This window comes from Emys orbicularis, chromosome 2 (assembly GCF_028017835.1).
Source record: "Emys orbicularis isolate rEmyOrb1 chromosome 2, rEmyOrb1.hap1, whole genome shotgun sequence".
Classification (NCBI taxonomy): domain Eukaryota; kingdom Metazoa; phylum Chordata; order Testudines; family Emydidae; genus Emys; species Emys orbicularis.
This window is the reverse complement of record NC_088684.1, coordinates 256,157,163-256,175,389: the sequence shown is the minus strand read 5'-3', so window position 1 is coordinate 256,175,389 and position 18,227 is coordinate 256,157,163. Positions and strand designations below refer to the sequence as shown.

The 18,227-nt window shown below is 42.1% G+C and overlaps 1 protein-coding gene across 1 annotated transcript in view; it reads left to right on the top strand.

The window, feature by feature from the left end:
* Positions 1-16,073, top strand: part of DBF4 (DBF4-CDC7 kinase regulatory subunit) — a 36,681-nt gene extending 20,608 nt beyond the window's left edge. Inside the window, exons 10-13 of the mRNA XM_065398820.1 lie at positions 8,119-8,250; positions 11,188-11,302; positions 13,349-13,473; positions 14,812-16,073. Of these exons, the coding sequence (XP_065254892.1) occupies positions 8,119-8,250; positions 11,188-11,302; positions 13,349-13,473; positions 14,812-15,871 (1,432 nt within the window). The 3' untranslated portion in view covers positions 15,872-16,073. The remainder of the gene's footprint in view (positions 1-8,118; positions 8,251-11,187; positions 11,303-13,348; positions 13,474-14,811) is intronic.
* The last annotated feature ends 2,154 nt before the right edge of the window (positions 16,074-18,227 follow it).

The following is an 18,227-nucleotide window of genomic DNA, read 5'->3' as shown; positions in this document are numbered from 1 at the left end:
TCTTACACATTCACCTTTCCATTGCTCTCTGGGTGACCTCTAGTTTTTCTTTCTCCACTTTTGTCATTGACCAGCTTTCTGTTCCATATATCATTGTTGGCAGAACAGTGGAGTTAAACAGTTCTGGCTTTTCTTCATGGGCAGTTCATCATCCATTAGAGACGTCTTTATTTTGTTGAAGCTTGCCCACCCTGCCTTTCGCCTCCTACTGCATTCCCCTTCGAATGAGTTGTCTCTGCTCATTTGCTGACCCATGTAAATATATTTGTCAATCTCCTCGATTTCTTTCCCATTTACAGTGATGATTCCTTCTGCACAATGCTCATTCCGCATCCACTTCATCTTTGACATGTTCACTTCCAACCCGATATCATGTGAAAGTGTTTGCAGTTACTGCAAGTTGTTCTCCAGTTCTGCTGTGTCCTTTGCCAGTATTATGCAGTCGTCAGCGAAGAGAAGATGTGCTAACTGTTCTCCATCACTTCTGTTTCCTTCTTCCCAGGTCAATTTCTTGAACAGCGACTCCGGTACTGCTGCAAACAGCTTCGGTGAGATTGTGTCACCTTGTTCGACTCCTCTGTGAATAGTAATAATGCAGGGTACATTGAATAATGTTATCTCTGTCAAGCAATTGCGATTAATTTCTTTCAGCAGGTCAGTGTACCTCGGATCGATTCCAGTTTCATTGAGCGCATTGAGTACAGCATTAATCTCCACCGAGTCGAATGTCTTTTTGTAGCCGACAAATGCAATACACAATGGTACTTTGTATTCCTTGCATTTTTTGTTGAGCTGCCGAACTGAGTGGATGTGATCAATTGTCGAATATCCTGAGCGGAAACCAGCTTGTTCTCTGCTTTCGTGCATTTCAAGATCCTTCTTAATCCGATTGAGTATGATGCGGATGAAGACTTTATACACTTGTGAGAGGAGTATGATCAGATGGTAGTTGATCAGTTCTTCTGGATCGCCTTTCTTCATCAATAGTATTGTTTTCGATTTCTTCCATACATCTGGAACACGCCTGCTATTGATGTGGATGGTGAACCATTGCGCCAATGCTTTGAAGAGAGTGTCTTCCCCTGCTTTCAGATATTCTGGCCAAATATTGTCCACTCCCGGACTCTTCCCTTTCTTTGTTACGAACTGTGTATTCAGTTTCTTCCCACCTAACGTCGGGAACTTCTTCTGTAACCTGCTGCCTTGACGGTGTACGCTGGACATTGACCTGCGAGGAGTAGAGATCATTGTAGAATTTTGTACATATTTCATTCATCTTGCTTTCCGATGTCCTTTCACCATTTTCGTCTTTCAGCAATGCCAGCATAATCTGTTTCAGCCTAACATCCCTTTCTACCTTCTTCAGACTTTCGATCTTTTCGTCTGCCTCTCTCAATTTCTTCTTTCTAAAGTCTTCGTAGTCGTCTTTGATCTTCACACGAATTTCTTTGCACAGTGTTCTGTATTCTTTGTCCATTTTTCCTTCTAATTTCATGCATGCCCTTCTCGCCATCACATTTACAGTTTCCTCACTGGTCCTCTGCTTGCATCCCAGCATTTTCAGTGCTTTTGCTTTCTTAGCTGCTGAGATTATCTGCAAGATAAACTCCTCGTAGTCCTCATCAATGTCCTTGTTGACCTTTATACTCGAGGTCCATTTCACTTACTTCCTGTGCAAATGTCTCTTCATTGAAGTGCCATTTTTGCTTCGGTTTCTGGCTTCTCTTCACTCAGTCTTCGTAAGCATTGTCAACGCATAGTTTTGAGTGCAACGTACGATGTTCTGAGCCTGTGCAAATGATTCATTCTCCTATTGTCACTACATGGTTGAAGATTCTTCTGGTATCCATCATTACATAATTAATCTGATTCAGTGTGATTCCATCCAGGCTTTTCCATGTCCACTACTAACGCTGTTCTTTTTGAAATATCGTGTTCATTATGTGGAGATGGTTTGCCTCTCCGGATGCAACCAGACGTGCTCTGGGATCATTTCTTACACCTTTACCCAATTATCCCACATACTTTTCTTTCTCATTCTCCTTTCCACCTACTATTGCATTGAAGTTCCCTTGGATAATTGTGTAGGTGGATCTTTTCTGCATTGCCCCCTCCAGCTCTTTGTAGAAATGTTCCATTTTTTCGTCTTCCACTTGCTGCGTGGGAGCATACCCCTGAATAATTTTAATTGTTCTCCTTCGTTTTATCTGAAGTGTGAGAACTGCTATCCAGGGTGATATGATGTCGCAGTTGTTTCTTTCCTGACAATGAATCCAATGCCTACAGTCGTTGCTCTATTGTCTAATGATCTTCCTAGGAATATTTGCTCTCCGCTTTTCCATTGTGGAATGAGGTCTTTGGTTCTTCTTGTTTCACATATCCCGATGACGTTTGCTTTTATTGATCTTGTGACTTCAATGTAAGTATTGATGTACAGATCCGATTATAGTGTTCTTGTGTTGTGATTTGCAACAAATAGTTGGACTATTCTTTTAGTCATTTTCCATTTTTAATCCTGTGCTACCCCGGGTTGTGAGCATTGGTCAGGCTGACACATGAGTCTCTGCTCAGTTTCCTGGTTTATTCTGCTTTGTGTGGTTTGTTTGGCAGGAGAATTTTGCAGTAGTGCATTCGGGGTGCCAGCCCTTGTGCCCTGTAGCTGCGGTACCCCCTCAACTTTGGCCAGGTTGCCCTAGAGTAATAGAGGTACAGTCGGACTCCCTACTACCCTGGATGCTAGCTCGACTCCTTCTTGGCTTGGTAAGACTTGCCAGAACATACACTCCGCCGTACTTCGCTGTCGAACCCCTTTCACCCCCATGCCAATGCTGAAGTATGGAGGTAGGATTTTGTGGATTCCATCAGGGTGATCATACTTAATAATATGTAAACATGTATGCTAATTATTTTCTTGGTTTTTAAAGACTTATTACAATGTTTTATTCATGTTAAAAACATGTAGTGCACTATGCTTGGTGGCTGATCCTGTAGTTATCAGATTAGTGTAGGGGCAGTCATAGTTCTCCTTGTTTTCCCTGGCATGGAGTGGTAGTAAGGGTTTGTGCCGTGCTGCCACCTGTTATGCTGGGAGGTCATAGGGAGTAGTGACCATGGAGTTTTCCAGTGATTGGAATGGTGGTTGTGTCCAGGTCTTCAGGCATTTAGTTCAGTAATGTTCTGGATCTGCAACATCTGCGTTTGTTGCCTGAGCAAAACCAGAATATCCCGGTGCACTTCCTGTTGCAACTTTCAGTCTCTTTGCCTCTCAAGCAGCAGCCACACTCTCCATTCTTGGTTCTTCACACTACTCTTGGTCATTTGGTCCTTCCAGTCATGCTCGCAGTCAGCAGCTGTAGAGAACTGGAGGATCTTGCAGAACATATCCCGCCTTGTTTGCCTGATCCAGGTCAGATATTCAGCCGGCATGGAGGGACCACCTCTCAAGCATACCACGCCAGAGGATGCTGATTAAAACAGATAGATACATAATTAGATTTACAGATGTAACAAAGGGAAAGAGAAGTCTTAAAACTCCGTTATTTCCATAAATACCTTTAATAAGAAATGTTAATTATCACTTTACCTTTGGAGTACCTCATTACAGCACTGCTTTGCAGCTCAAGCCAAGGTGAGTACGGACTAGTGGGAGGGGAAACTGTTGCATGGAAGTTTTAGACTGGGGTGGGGAATCTTTCTTTCCACCAGGGGCCATTAACCCACAGGAAAAATCAGTCATGGGCCACACAAAGCCCCACCGGGAGGGGGCAGTAGAGGCTTGGGGCTTCCCCTAGGCTCCAGGGTGGGGCCAGAAATGAGGGGTGCAGGGGGGAGCTTGGGGTGAGGGCTCCGGCTAGGGTTAGGGGCTCTGGAGTGGGGCAGGGGGTTGGGGTATGGGAGAGGTTCGGGGTGCGGACTCCGGCTGAGCAGCGCTTATCTCACTGTTCCCAGAAGCAGCCGGCATGTCTAGTGGTCAGGCCTTAGTCAGAGGGGCCAGGTGGCTCTGCACGGTGTGCACTGCCTGCCCCCGCAGCTCTCATTGGCCAGTGGGAGCTGCAGAACTGGCACTGGGGGCGGGAGCAGCAAGCGGAGCTTCCCTGATCGCCTCTCTGCCGAGGGGCACAGGGACATGCGAGCCGGCGCTCGTGGCTCCAGCCCCGTAGGGGAACACCGAGGCTTGGGGCTTCCAGCCCGTGGCACGGAGACTTGCTGCAGGCCGAATGAATTGAAACAGCAGGCCAGATGTGGCCTGCGGGCCATAGGTTCCCCATCCCTGGTTTAGATGCTGGGCGCCCCAGGGTCTGAGTATAGGGAAAGTGCAAGTTTGAGTGAATCTTGCCAATGTTTTACAGGCAATGGTGATTTTGGCTGATACCTCATGCTCTAGGGCAAGGGTGGGCAAACTATGGCCCGCAGGCCACATCCGGCCCTCGAGCTCCTGCTGGGGAGCGAGGTCTGAGGCTTGCCTCGCTCCCGTGCTCCAGCCTGGAAGCGGGGTTGGGGGCTGCTCCACACATGTGTGCCGCAGCTCCCAGAAGTAGCGGCATGTCCCCCCCTCCAGCTCCTATATTTAGGGGAAGCCAGGGGGCTTCATGTGCTGCTCCCGCCCCAAGCGTCGCCCCCGCAGCTCCCGGTGGCTGGGAACTGCAGCCAATGGGAACTGCAGGGGCGGCACCTGCGGACAGGGCAGCATGCAGACTACAGCCACCTGGCCGCACCTCCGCATAAGAGCTGGAACTGGGAAATGCTGCTGCTTCCGGGGGCTGCTTGAGGCTGCCTGGAGCCTGCACCCCATAGCCCCTCCCATGCCCCAACCCCCTACCCCAGCCTCGATCCCCCTCCCATCCTCCAAACCCCTCGATCCCAGCTCGGAGCACCCTCCTGCACCCCAAACTCCTGCCCCAGCCCGGAGCCCCCTCCCACATCCTGAACTCATTTCTGGCCCCAGCCCGGAGCCCACACCCCCAGCCAGAGCCTTCACCCAACCCCCAATTTCGTGAGCATTCATAGCCCGCCATACAATTTCTATACCCAGATGTGGCCCTTGGGCCAGAAAGTTTGCCCACCCCTGCTCTAGGGTGACAAAGGCACAGAGGACGCAGCTGTTGCTGGTACCTGAGGCCACCTGGGTCTATATGCTGGTAGCTTGTTTGCGGAATTCATCACAGAGTGGCTTGTTTCTTCTCCTGCAATAGGAGACATTACCAAGGCCACCAGCCCTATAAATATTTCAGAGAGGATTGCAGAACATCTCCATGAAAGTTATCCTCTTGAATAATCTTGATGAAAAAGGGACATTCCTCTTCAGATAAACAAAGTACTCCCCATGGGGAGAATTGTGGACCCCCTGCCTAGCCTAAGAAGCCACCTCTACCTCCTTTCTTCTAACTCTATCTGAGCACAGGACAGTGATGTGGATTATGTAATTTAGACTGCCATATTTTTCTAATCTTTTACAAGTAAAGTGAAGAATGAAAAGTTGGTGCTTTTTTTTCTAAACACGTGAATCAGATGGCCACCATTTTCAAATAGGGAGAAAGGTTTCAAATAGGTTGTTGCCCTCCATCACCTTCTGATATGTCTGCCAGAGTTCCTTGGCTTTCACCCAGCATTGCTGCTCATCCCTGTCCTGCCCCAGGTTTAGCGTCGCCTGCACTTCATTGACAGAAATAGGTTGATTGTGACTGCATTGTTCCGGGAGGTGGTGTTATTGCGTCAATGGAACGGGGTGTTTACATTGGTGGGAGACAAATTAAGGTGTATATGCATGTAAAACTATGTTGAAACAAGTCAACTTATGTCGCCCTAACTTTGTAGTATAGACCAGACCACAAAGTAGGGATGGCAGCAGAACAGGGAGAAATTAGGTGACTCCAAATATGTGGAGGCCAGTGAGATGTGGTATGAGACCCCTTAGATGACAGTACATTACAACTAGCTCAATGGCCTCAGCATGTCAGCGTTTTTTCTGGTTGTTGCAGTAACTAAAAAGGACTCTTGGAAAGTATGTCTTGTTTTTCTTAAACAACTGAGAGCCTGACACTGATGCTTTTCTATCATAACTATTCTAAATAACAGTTGAAATTGTCAAGAGAGGAGATACGCTCCTTGGGATAGCTCCTCAGCTCTGGCTTTGCACTGCCTCAGGAGCCAGTTGTACCCAGAAAGTGATCTTAAAGAGGCAGTGAAGGATTTTCTCTCCATCAACATAGGGATTGTGCCAGAGCACATGGCATGCTGCCTGGTCCTTGGCTGGCACAGAAGTCTCATAGGGACTGCTGCAGCAGGTATAACTTTAAAGAAGTCCTTAGATTGCTTTAAGTTATGCTGGTAGCTGTTATGGCCCCTAGCCAGCTCTGCCCCAGGGAAATTGAAAGGTTACTTGGAACCAACTTTCCTTCCTTTCCTCAGCTATGGCAGATATAAGCTTGGCACATCAGAGGATTTGGCCCCCATCCTTCATGCAGTTGAAATACTAAAATGTACCAAATTCCAATTTTAAAAGAAAAACTATAAATTTTTCCAAATGTGAATATTGTGGACCAGATTGTCTCTGAGAGCTGATTTAGGTTCAAATCCTGAAGCTACAGCGCGTGTGGTGAAGACGCTCTATGTCGACAGGAGAGAGCTCTCCTGTCGGCATAAAAAAATCACCTCTGTGAGTGGCATAAGCTATGTGAGCTGGAGAAGCTCTTCCACTCTCAGAGCACTGTGCACACCAACGCTTATGTTGGTGTGATTTATGTCGCTCGGGGGGGAGGAATATTCACACCCCTGAGCTACATAAGTTTTGCCATCATAGGCTGTAGTGTAGCTATATAGTCTCAGTCTCAATCAAAAATGTGAGAGTTGGCAAGAAAGCTCAACAAGAAAATGTGAGCTTAGTCAAGTCTGAAAACATAAATGCAGTTTTGCTGTAATTTATTTCCCATCTCAATTTGTAATTAGCTTCCATTTTATGCTGGTCCTTGCTAACTCCAGTTTCACTGGCCAGTCACACATCTGAAGACTTTTTCTGAGCCATCATAATTTTATAGTGTACATCAGAAGGCTCCCATAGTTGTGGTAGGGATTTAGCACTAGCGAAAGGGGGAGAGAGGTTGACATAAATTAGGCAAATAAACATGGCAGGGATTGGCAAATAGACAAGGCTATAGGTGCAGCATAAGAACCTGAATAGAAGAAGAAAGGAAAAGCACAAATAAGCATGGATTTGCCCTTTAGACTGCTATTTTTGAGGCATTGACCTCACAATATATGTAAAGCACCTAACACACTTCTTGCTGTTTACATAATTTACAAATATCTGTTCATAAAGAGAAAGGGAGACCAAGCAGCTGAGCTGGGAATGCTGCAGGTAGCTCGGTGGGGGCAATGGGTTTCTTCAGACCATTCAGCTTTTATTAGAGATTTGAAAAATTGAGCTAAAGCCAAATACCAGAATTCCTATTTAATGAAGAACTTCACTGCTCACATATTTTAAATATATTTGAATGTACTTGCAGATTAGGCATCCTTTCTAGATCCAGTAGCTTCAGGTACAGTTCTGTGCAGCAATAATTCCCTTAAGTTGTTTATGAAAGTATTTTGCATACATACACGTTCACTGATCTTTCTCCCTCCTTGGAGTTGATTTTTTTCTAGTTAATAAACTGTAAACTGTGCAAAAGATATAAAATTGATGGGTTTATGTTCGGAAGTGCTATCTGTATTCCTCAGGGACATGAATACACTATTTACCTGAGCAGTTCTTAGCTTTGCAGTCTACTCTAGCAAGCTCCTAGATTGCATGCAGAGGAGGGACAAAAGCCATCAATATGATGTTATGCATAATACAGCTATAGCCACCAGAAGCAAATCTTATGATTTGAAAAAAGCAGCAAGTTGAGGGAAGGAAGAAGGAAAATATTTCATAATCTTGTCTGATAGCTAACTGCTTGATATTCATAGGAGGCAATAATAAATTGCAGGTATATGAGCTGCCAGAAAGAAAGAAAGAAAAAAACATTATTTTTTTGGTTCTGAATATAAGGGTGTATTTAATTTGCTCTAAATAGATGTTTTATTGTCTGTATTTCAGGTTTGATTATTCTAATACAACTATTTTCTTCTCTATTACAGCCGTTACAGACCATTTTATCTGCAATTATCCAGCTTTCCTGTTCTCAACTATTCTGCTCCAAAACCTTATAGTCCATTTGATGTAGATAAGAAGAATGCTAGTGGCCAAAAGCAAACTCAGTCTAAACAAAGGTTTGTTGAGGAAAAAATATGGAAATTCCTTTTTCAGTCTCTAAGAAATTGACCCTCTTAGTATTAGTTTACATGGGACTCTATACCAATACCAGTGTCTCATTTGTTGAATCTACTGGTAATTTTGTCCGTTTTTCTTTCTCCCTCCTTTATCCTTTCTTTATGTCCTTTTTTGGACGTACAAATGCAGGCATCATAAACATATTGCTGTGGGTCAGTGCAGGCTGTGACACTTCTTCTCTTTCCTCCTGATACCTTGCCTCTATCCTCCTCCTGGATGCCCTCCAGTAAGTACAGCAAGAAATGAATTATCTTGGCTCCAGAGCTGTTCACTTTAACTTGCCAATAAAAAGCTAAAGGTTAACTAAATTTATTTAAAACTATCATCCTAAGTCATGGTGCCCAAACTACATGATGGTGAAGAATGCACTTAATTTACATGTAAACTTAATTTTCTCTAAATAAAACAAAATGTTCCATACCCTAATATTGCTTGAATTTGTATCTTCCTTGAGAGGTGAATGGTGAATACTTACTGTATGAGTATACAGGCAATAAGAATATGCAGTTGATCAGCTTTGTTCTTACCCTGCACTTAAATGGTCACGTGCTGTATTTGGCACTCAGGCTGCACTTTGAGCACTGCTGTTCAAAGTTATGCTTTTTGGCAAATTACATGGGTGATTTTTATCTAATTAAGTGTCTAATGGGGTGCTTTCTGAAGCATCAGGCTCTGATTCTGACCCTGAACTCCTTCCAACCAGTCATTTAGTCCGCTGGAACTGCTTTATGGCATTGACTTCTAAAATTGATGTTACAGCATTCACTGTAGTGAATTCTAGAGATAGTGGGCTGAGATGATAACTTCATTCTAAAACTCTTTTCTGTTTCTCCTAACTTTCTCACTTTGTCCTTTTGGGTTGAAATTTAAATAAGGCACCTATCACTACCTGTTCTAAAATTAAGAGCACAGTCAAAAATCATCTAAATTGACAGTCAGTTATGTTTATTATCTTAATACATAATAGCTTCTGCACTGCCCCAGTCCTTTATACTACTCTCGATGGTACACTGCTAGTGGTTCTCTCTGTTGATGCTGCCATGGTCAATCTCCTGCTTCCTATCTGCTTTGATTGTAGTGCCTATGGCTTCGTGAAAAATGAGGCAAATGCAACACAGCAGAAACTTTCAGGGCATTGTAGGGATTTCCGGTAGTGCTCCTGTCACCTAAGTTAGCACTAAGAGTATAGAGGTGAGGTGGTTGGAAGGCACCCTCCTGGACTTAATATTTCTCCTAAAAAAAAAAAGAGAGAGAGAGAGTGTAGTGTTTTTTTTTGTTTTTGTTTTATTTGTTTTGTCAGGAATTGGGGTGGGCAAGGAAGGTATCCTCTGATAGTTATAAACCTCTGGAATTATGCTCTTCTGCTTAATTTTGACTTAGTCTACACTAGGAACTTATGTCTGCATAACTACGTTGCTCAGAGGTGTGGAAAATCCACACCCCTGAGCAATGTAGTTATACCAACCTAACCCCTGGTGTAGACCGGGAGGGCTTCTCCTGTCGACATAGCTACTGTCTGCTGGGGAGGAGGAGTACCTACACCAATGGGAGAAGCTCTCCCCTTGATGTAGGTAACATCTTCACTAAGTGCTACAGCGACGCAGCTGCAGCACTGTAAGTGTAAATAAGCCCTTAATCTATTTATTTGTTCCTTGTCCCATCTGAGTTCCTAACTAATAATTAAATTAGAAATAATGATATCTCTTCCTTCACAGCCTGAAGGAGAAATTGTTTTGTTTGTAAATCTGAAAGAGAAGAATTCGTTGCAGGAAAGTTGTCAGAAACACTTAGTTCTGAATGCAGTAAGGCCTGTAGTCATTCTTCTTTCTTCAAATATTGAGTTCCACAGTCTTGGTCCTGGTCATATGAAAGTTCCGTTTACCATGCTCACAAACTTTCCCCTGTTGTTCGACAATTCCATGGTTCCAGTGGAACAGATATAGGGTAAAAAGATAATGATTTTAGAGAAAATACCTCTAGTAGCTAGATCAAGTCCTGTGGAATTTGAACATCAGGAAGAGAATTGAATTGCACTCTGTATTCAGTGGAGAACCAATGCAGAAAGTAGAGTTCTAAGGTTATATACTCAAGGCAACCTGTTGTGCTAAGCAGAAGTATTGCTATGTTTTGTACCAGTAGGAGCTTTTCAGGTCATGTGGCTTCACTCTTTCATATAATGAGTTTCAGTAATCAAGCCTAGAGGTCACGTGTGTGGATTACTGTGACCAAGTCTGAGTCAATAGGAAGATGCTGATTTTGGCTAGACAGGGAGATGGTACTGCTCATTTGATGTAAAGGAGATGTGGGGCTGGGTGCCATTGGCATACTGCTGGTATGGCATTCTTGTCACACCTGCTTCCCAACATGTTCATGTAGCTATTGAAGAATGTGGAGTAGAAAACTGTGCCTTGTAGGACTCCACAGGTGAGGCCTCTGGAAGTAGAGGAACAGTTGCTGAAAACAACCCTCTGGGGTTTAATATGAGAAGGATCAGGGGCATTTTACACCTTCAACTGTTAATACCTAACTCATATAGCACTCTTCATCAGTAGATCTCAAAGTGCTTTACAAAAGGAGGTAACTATCATTGTCCCCACTTTACAGATGGGGGATCTGAGGCATAGGGAAGCAAAGGGACTTGTCCAAGGTCACCCAGGAGGCCAGTGCCAGAGCCTGGAATAGAAGCCAGGTTTCCTGAGTCCTAGTCCAGTATTCTGTCCTCTGAAATGAATCTTTGTTCACTCTGATTTGATTGATGTTCTAAAATGTTTGGTTCTCAACATTTTTACCGTTTTGTAGTTAGCAAGTTTAAAGGCCCAACTTCATATGGACAGATAACTGACTCTTTACATACAATTTTTTTTTTTTGCTAACAGAAACAAAACAAATAGTGACAAAGACTGTGGTGGTCCAGTTCAACTTCCTCTAAAGGATAAGAAAAAGAAAGGGTATTGTGAATGTTGTATGAAGAAATATGAAGATCTGCAAACTGTAAGTGTAACGTAGATTGTACACCCAGCTGTTATACAGTGCTTAGAAATGTGGCATCAACAAGTATTTTTCTGCCTAATGGATATTAATTGACTTAACGATATACTCAAAAGTTCTTTAAACAACAAAAACAGAAATTTTTTCTCTCTAGTGGAATTTAGTGCTGTCTTGCTGTCTACACAAAGGGCTGCTAAGATTACTTATAGTTACATCTCAGAAACACAGTCAATAAGAGTTTAGCAACACTTGCTCTTTTAAATTGCCCATTTATGCACATTGAGTATTTGAAACAACTTTATTTTAGCCAGTATGGGTGTGAAAAATGTTAGTATATTAATATCTAGACTGACTGCAGAATTAGGGCTTGTCTACACTACCCGCAGGATCGGCAGGCAGCGATCGATCCAGGGGGGTCGATTTATCGCATCTAATATAGCCGCGATAAATAGACCGCTGAGCGCTCTCCCGTCGACTCCGGTACTCCACCAGAATGAGAGTCAATGGGAGAGCATCAGCTGTCGATTTACCGCAATGAAGACACCGCGGTAAGTAGATCTAAGTACGTCGACTTCAGCTACGCTATTCACGTAGCTGAAGTTGTGTATCTTAGATAGACCCAGCATGGTAGTGCAGACAAGCCCTTACTTTTTTTTTTTTTTTTTTTTTTTTAAATATTATCAGAGGGATACTTTTTCGAAATCTGCTATTCTGTATAATTGTTAACTTTTGCTGGTCTAGAATAGGAGTCTGAGGACCCAAATCCATGTGACCTTGTATTTTCATCTTGCTCCTCCTCTTATGCTAAACTTGTTTACATTATTAATATTGAAATACAGTAACTCATCACTTACTTGTCCCATTTAACGTTGTTTTGTTACGTTGCTGATCAATTAGGGAACATGCTCATTTAAAGTTGTGCAATGCTCCCTTATAACGTTGTTTGGCAGCTGCCTGCTTTGTCCACTGCTTGCAGAAAGAGCATCCCGTTGCAGCTAGCTGGTGAGAGCTTGGAACAAGGGTGGACTGGCGGCCCCCCCATCAGCTCCCCGCTCCCCTAAGTTCCCTGTGCAGCAGCCGCCCAGCAGGCTATCAATTGCTGGCAGTTAAGCTGTCCCTTCCCGCACTTCCATGTGCTGCTCCTGCCCTCTGCCTTGGAGCTGCTCCCGAGAGCCTCCTGCTTGTTGTGCAGAGAGGGGGAGGGGGGCTAATATCAGGGTGCCCCCTCCCCCATGCTCCTGCCACCCGCTTACCCCATCTCCATAAAGAAGCAGGGGAACACAACAGGGCTCAGGTCGGGGGAAGCTTGCTAGCAGCAGCTGCTCACTCAACTTGCTTAAAAAGGCAATCTACTTAGAGTGCAGTCAGCGTACTTAAAGGGGCAATGCACATCTCTCTCTCTCTCTCTCTCTCACGGTGTGTCTTTCTGTCTGCCATGCTGTCTCCCCTCCCTCTATTTGTGCTGCCTTGTAGAATGTGAAGCTACATTAACAACAATGTGTTAACCCTTAAGGGCTCAGCCAAGTGCTTGTTCATTATTTAGCAGTAAGGCATTCCCTGGGAAATATTCTACCCTCTGACTTCACCACCCTCTTCCTCCCTCTGACTTTACCACCTCAACCAAGCTTCACAATTATCATTGCGTGTGTGTATATATAATAAATGTAAATGGGGGGGGGGGGCGCGGCAGGTAGGTTCCAGGGAAATTTTTTTCACCAGACAAAAGACTACACACACACACACAGTCTTTTGTCTGGTGAAAAAAATTTCCCTGGAACCTACCTTCTCCTCTCCTCCCCCCTCCCCCCCCCCTCCTCAATTTACATTTATTATTATGGGGAAATTGGATTCGCTTAACATCATTTCGCTTAGTTGCATTTTTCAGGAGCATAACTACAATGTTAAGCGAGGAGTTACTGTATTTTCCTGTAGCAGTATACTTCTTGTTTCAGAAAGAAGCTACTGTTTTATTTTTAGTGGAGGCATTTTATTTCTATACAGATGTCTGCAGTACACGATGTGTCTCATGATTTTTTTTTTTAATTTCAGCATCTTGAAAGTGAACAGCACCAAAACTTTGCACAGAGCACCCAATATCAAGTTGTGGATGATATAATATCCAAGTTTGTTTATGACTTTGTGGACTACAGAGATGATACACAAAAAATGAAAAGGTAATTCACATTTATTAACTTTAAAAATCCCCATAAATGAGTTAGCCAGCCAGAGATTTAAAGATGTTGTAGCTTTGGGAGTATAAATCTGGTAAAGAACTAATTAATAGTTTTCAGTTTTAGATAGGTCACTGAAACTTATTGATGTTACACGTAAGAGACCTGGTTTTAAAAGAAAAAGGAAGTCTGGTGTATTTCAGCTGTTTTATTTCACAAGGTATATTTGCCAAGTATTCTAGAAAAAAAGAGAACTGTTACAGTGGTACATGTTGACATAGATTATAATTAAGGTTTGTTAACAGTTTATCCATCATATTTATTTATTTATTTTATTTAGATTTATAATTATGCAAAAAAGGCACCTACCTGTTACTCTATTTCCTTTGACAGATATGTAGAAAAATACAACTAAAATCAGCAGCTAACCTATAATAATACCAAAAAAGCTCAACACTCAAATCAAAATCCTCTTCTCCCCATTCCCAGCCCCCGTCACCAAAATCACCCCCGTCACAACGTCCCTTTGCCAAAGTCAGAGTGAAAAGATAGGATATACAGTGTGTATTAAACCAAGAGTTGGAATAGGTTCCATATCTAAGAATCTTTCAGAGAACGTTTGTCCATGAACACACACACTTAAAATAAAAGGACTCCAACTCAAATGCCTTCACTGATCACAACTGTGGCAATAATAGAGATTGCTCTGTTGTGTTCCCTCAGGGATTCAGGAGATGAACAAACCTTCTTCTCTTTTTTCTCTCTTTCCTAAAAGTATAATAGAGAGGAATGACATGGGGAAACCAGATTTTCCCAGTTGAAGTCAATGGCAAAACTCTCATTGACTTCAACAAGAGCAGGATCAGACCATTAGTGTCTCCCCTTCTCCTGTTCCTTTTGTGGTTTGGAAATGCTTATTAAGGGCGAAAAGCTAAATCTGATTAAACTGAAAAATTATACAATATTTAAGTGCCTTGAGCGCGTTGTCATTTTACATCACATTTTTTAACATGGTCATCGTTTTTAAATGCCGATTACTATTTGTGAATTTGGTTTTGTTTAAACCCAAAGCCACTTTCTTTGAATATTTTTAAAATTATTTAAGAAGCTGCAGAAATCATTCTGAATATTGAAGTTTGTATATGGTGCCTTCTGATCCTGTGGTAATATAAGCATTTACTAGAGCAAATAAGTTTGACAAAACTGTCTTTATTCTTATAACAATCTTAATACTCGCCTCAATACATTTAACAGATTAAGTTTTGTTAAAGTAATCAGATATCTTTTGTTTCCTTCAAATATTTCTTTTGGATTCTAATGTTGTAAACTGTTTAATTTTAGGACAAAATGTAATATGGGATACTTTTCTCCTGTTATTGGAAACATAACTAAAGCAGATGAGCTGAAAGAACAAGTAAAAAGACAACACATTTCATTCAAGTGTTATTCTTGGAAAGATACTACAGTGCAGGCACTGAAACAGGACCATCAACATACAAAAGTATCCCAGAGTTCGTTACAAAAACGTAACTCCATTTCTGAACATGTGTGTTCTATTCTTCCTTGCCATCCATCATTTCCTTCCGAAGTAGTAAGTAAATTCAGAAGTAATGCTGAAAATGGTAAAATAGAAGGTGCCTGTGCTTTAAATCTAAAAGAGACTGGTTTATCACCAAACTTCATACAGCTACCTCCCCAGAAAGACAACAAAACATACCTTGAGAACTTATCTGAATTTTATGGGCATTCTAGTAATGAAGTATTTGAACCTGAAGTAAATTTAAATAGAAAGAATTTACAAGGAGTGCAAACAAAGTTATATACTCATGATCTAGTCACTGATAGTAATGAAAAAGACAAAAATACCTCACAGCCAAAACGAAAATTAAATAATTCATTTGTTCTACCAACAAAATATTTGAAGAAAACGGATGCCAATTCAGCATTTAACAAAAAACAATTAGATAATGATCCACAGAGAGAGCATCATATAGTTCTGAAGACTGAGACGCTACCACATTGTCTTTCTACAAGCAAAGCAACTAGTGAATGGGCTGTCAATAGTGCACCTAGCTCACCTTCTGGAAAGCTGCACAGAAAAGTAAAACTTTCCTTAGGAAAAAATAAAAGAAGAAACCAGAAACAGATTATGGAGTTATGTGTAAAGCAAACTGATGGTGTATCTGTTATTGAAGAAAAGAAAAATGCATGTTGCTCCCCAATGCAGACTCTGGTGGAATTATTTCAGACAAGTGAAGTAAATTCAGATTTTGGGGGTTTTACAAGTTATCCTGAGAAAAAAGATTCAAGTTGCCTGAAAGATATTTGGGAAGGACAAAATGCAAATTCTTTGTGGTCATTATTTTCCTCTTCCTCCTCAACCCCATTTATCGGATTTTAATGCTGCTTTATTTAAAACAATGAATTTTGAATAAATTTGCAAACTGATGAGGATTTTATTCATGGAAATTAATTCTTGTATTATAAATTATGTGTTCAAGTTTTGGTATATCAAATATATATGCAAAAACATATGTGTAAATCTGAAAAATAAAGATAATCCTGGTGTGCTTTTCTAAAAAAAAAACCACACTTTTTATCACAGCTGATAAATAGGTTATGTCCTAAGCTGCAGTGTGTTTAACTCCAGCTTCTAGGCAAGATCTATATACATCATGTACCTTATTGTGAATTTCAGACAATAAAAAACCAATTTATTTGTGTATATACACACAGTATATTTTATTTTTAACAAAGTAGTTGGTTTCTGATTGACTGAAGTTCTTGTTGGGTTTGAGTTGGTTTTTTTGCTCCTCAGTAAATAGTCATCCATCAGTCTTACTAGCTGGCATAGATTAGTGTTACCTGGGGTTCTTTCAACCCAAAGTTCTTGGTAACTTTTACTCTGTGCAAAGTGGTGTTAGGAAATAAATCAGGGGAGACACGGCCATCCGACCAATAGATGGCTGGCACAAACAGGACAACACAAGAGTGCTTTCACTTAAAGCTAAACTTTACTTAGTCTCAAGCATTTACACACATCCGCAACAGGTTAGTAAAACACCCCCAGCCTTTGATAATTACCAAAGCTGAGTGTGGCTCTCGAGTGACACAGCAGCAGACTTCCGGTGGCCAAGTCTTCCCTCTGCCGATAGGCACCGCAAGATGTATCCAGAGGGAGAGTCCAAAAGAGTCCAACTACCTCCAACTTTTTCCCCTTATTTATACATTAGTAATAGAATGACATGTCCCTTAAAGAAAACTTGTTAACTAAGTAGTTTCAGTGGTCAAGCAAGAGGTTCCTTCTGATTATCGATTAACCAGGTGTGGGTTTTTCCAGAGTTTGCAGCCTTGAGGCCCCAATAGACATTCCTGGGGCACATCCTGCTCTTCTAAAATGCATGTATCAGCAACTTCAACACAATTCTTATCAGGAAGGACACGGGATCAAGCTGCCCTTTCTGTGGCATCCAAAACCGCCTCCCCTCCTGCCTTGGTCCAGCTGAGGCTGCGACATGGCCAATTTACAGCCTGCTGACTTGGCTGCTTTTAGCAATAAGCCATAGTGGTTTCAGGCACTTTACTGGTTTGCTGACGTCTCCCCATACAATTAGAAGGAGTATGGTTTTAGGGTTGAAGTACAGAATGGGCAGTCAGAAGGTCTGTTGTTTATCTTGACACCGCTACAGACTTTGTCTGACCTTGCACAAGCTCTGTGTCTGTGTTTATATCTGTAAAATGGATATAATGCAGCAGTGCTTACTTACAGCTTCACCAGGGATTATTGCAAGGTTTAATTAATTAATATGTCTGCCTCTCGAGTCTTCATGCAAGTGCCTATGCTATATTTTTCTTAGCCTGTTAGCTTGCCATCATTTAAGATTCTGGGAATGGAACTGTAAAGAAAAATTTTACTTCTAGACACATACATTTGTTTTATTCCCATTGTGGTACATGTTTTGCTTCAGTCTTCGCTAAAAATGTTAACAGTGACCAGATACCCAACACAATATCAACAACAACGGGAAGGAATGCAAGCCAAAATAGGGAAGAAACAGGTTAAAGAATATTTAGATAAGTTAGATATATTAAAGGCAGCAGGGCCTCATGAAATGTATCCCAGGATACATAAGTACTAGCTAAAGCAATCACAGAATCTTTAACAATTATCTTCAAGAACTCATGGAGGACAGGTGTGGTCCCAGAGGAGGGGAGAAGGGCGCACATAGTACCTATCATTAAAAAGGGGAACAAAGAGGACCGGGGAATTCAGCCTAACTTTGATACCTGAAAAGATACTGGAACAAATTATTCTTTTTCTAATGGTGTTCCTATGTGTGCTCCACTTCACATATGCATGTGCTTCTTGAGCCCTTGATCAGATATTTTCCATTAGCAGTTTCTGTTTGGCCTGCACACATGCTCTACACAACCTCATCCTTCACTCTGAGGGTATACAGGGCTGTACAGGTGAACCAGTCACAGTTCCTTCTCCACTGCCTTGGCCTGAGACAGAGCTCTAGCATGTCTGCCTCAGCATGTTTTGTAATTGTTTTTAGTTAGTATAGTGTTGTGTTATTTGTTGTTAGTATAGAATTAGATAGTTGTCAGAGATTTCAGAGTTTTTTTTTCTTCCCCATTTTTCTGAGGAGCTTATTTGGCCTTGTGATGGGGTGGACTAGGCCCTGAGGCTCCCTGCTGGAGGCCTCAAGGCCCTTCCTCACTCTGCCCCAGAAAAGGGCAATAGAGAGGTCCTC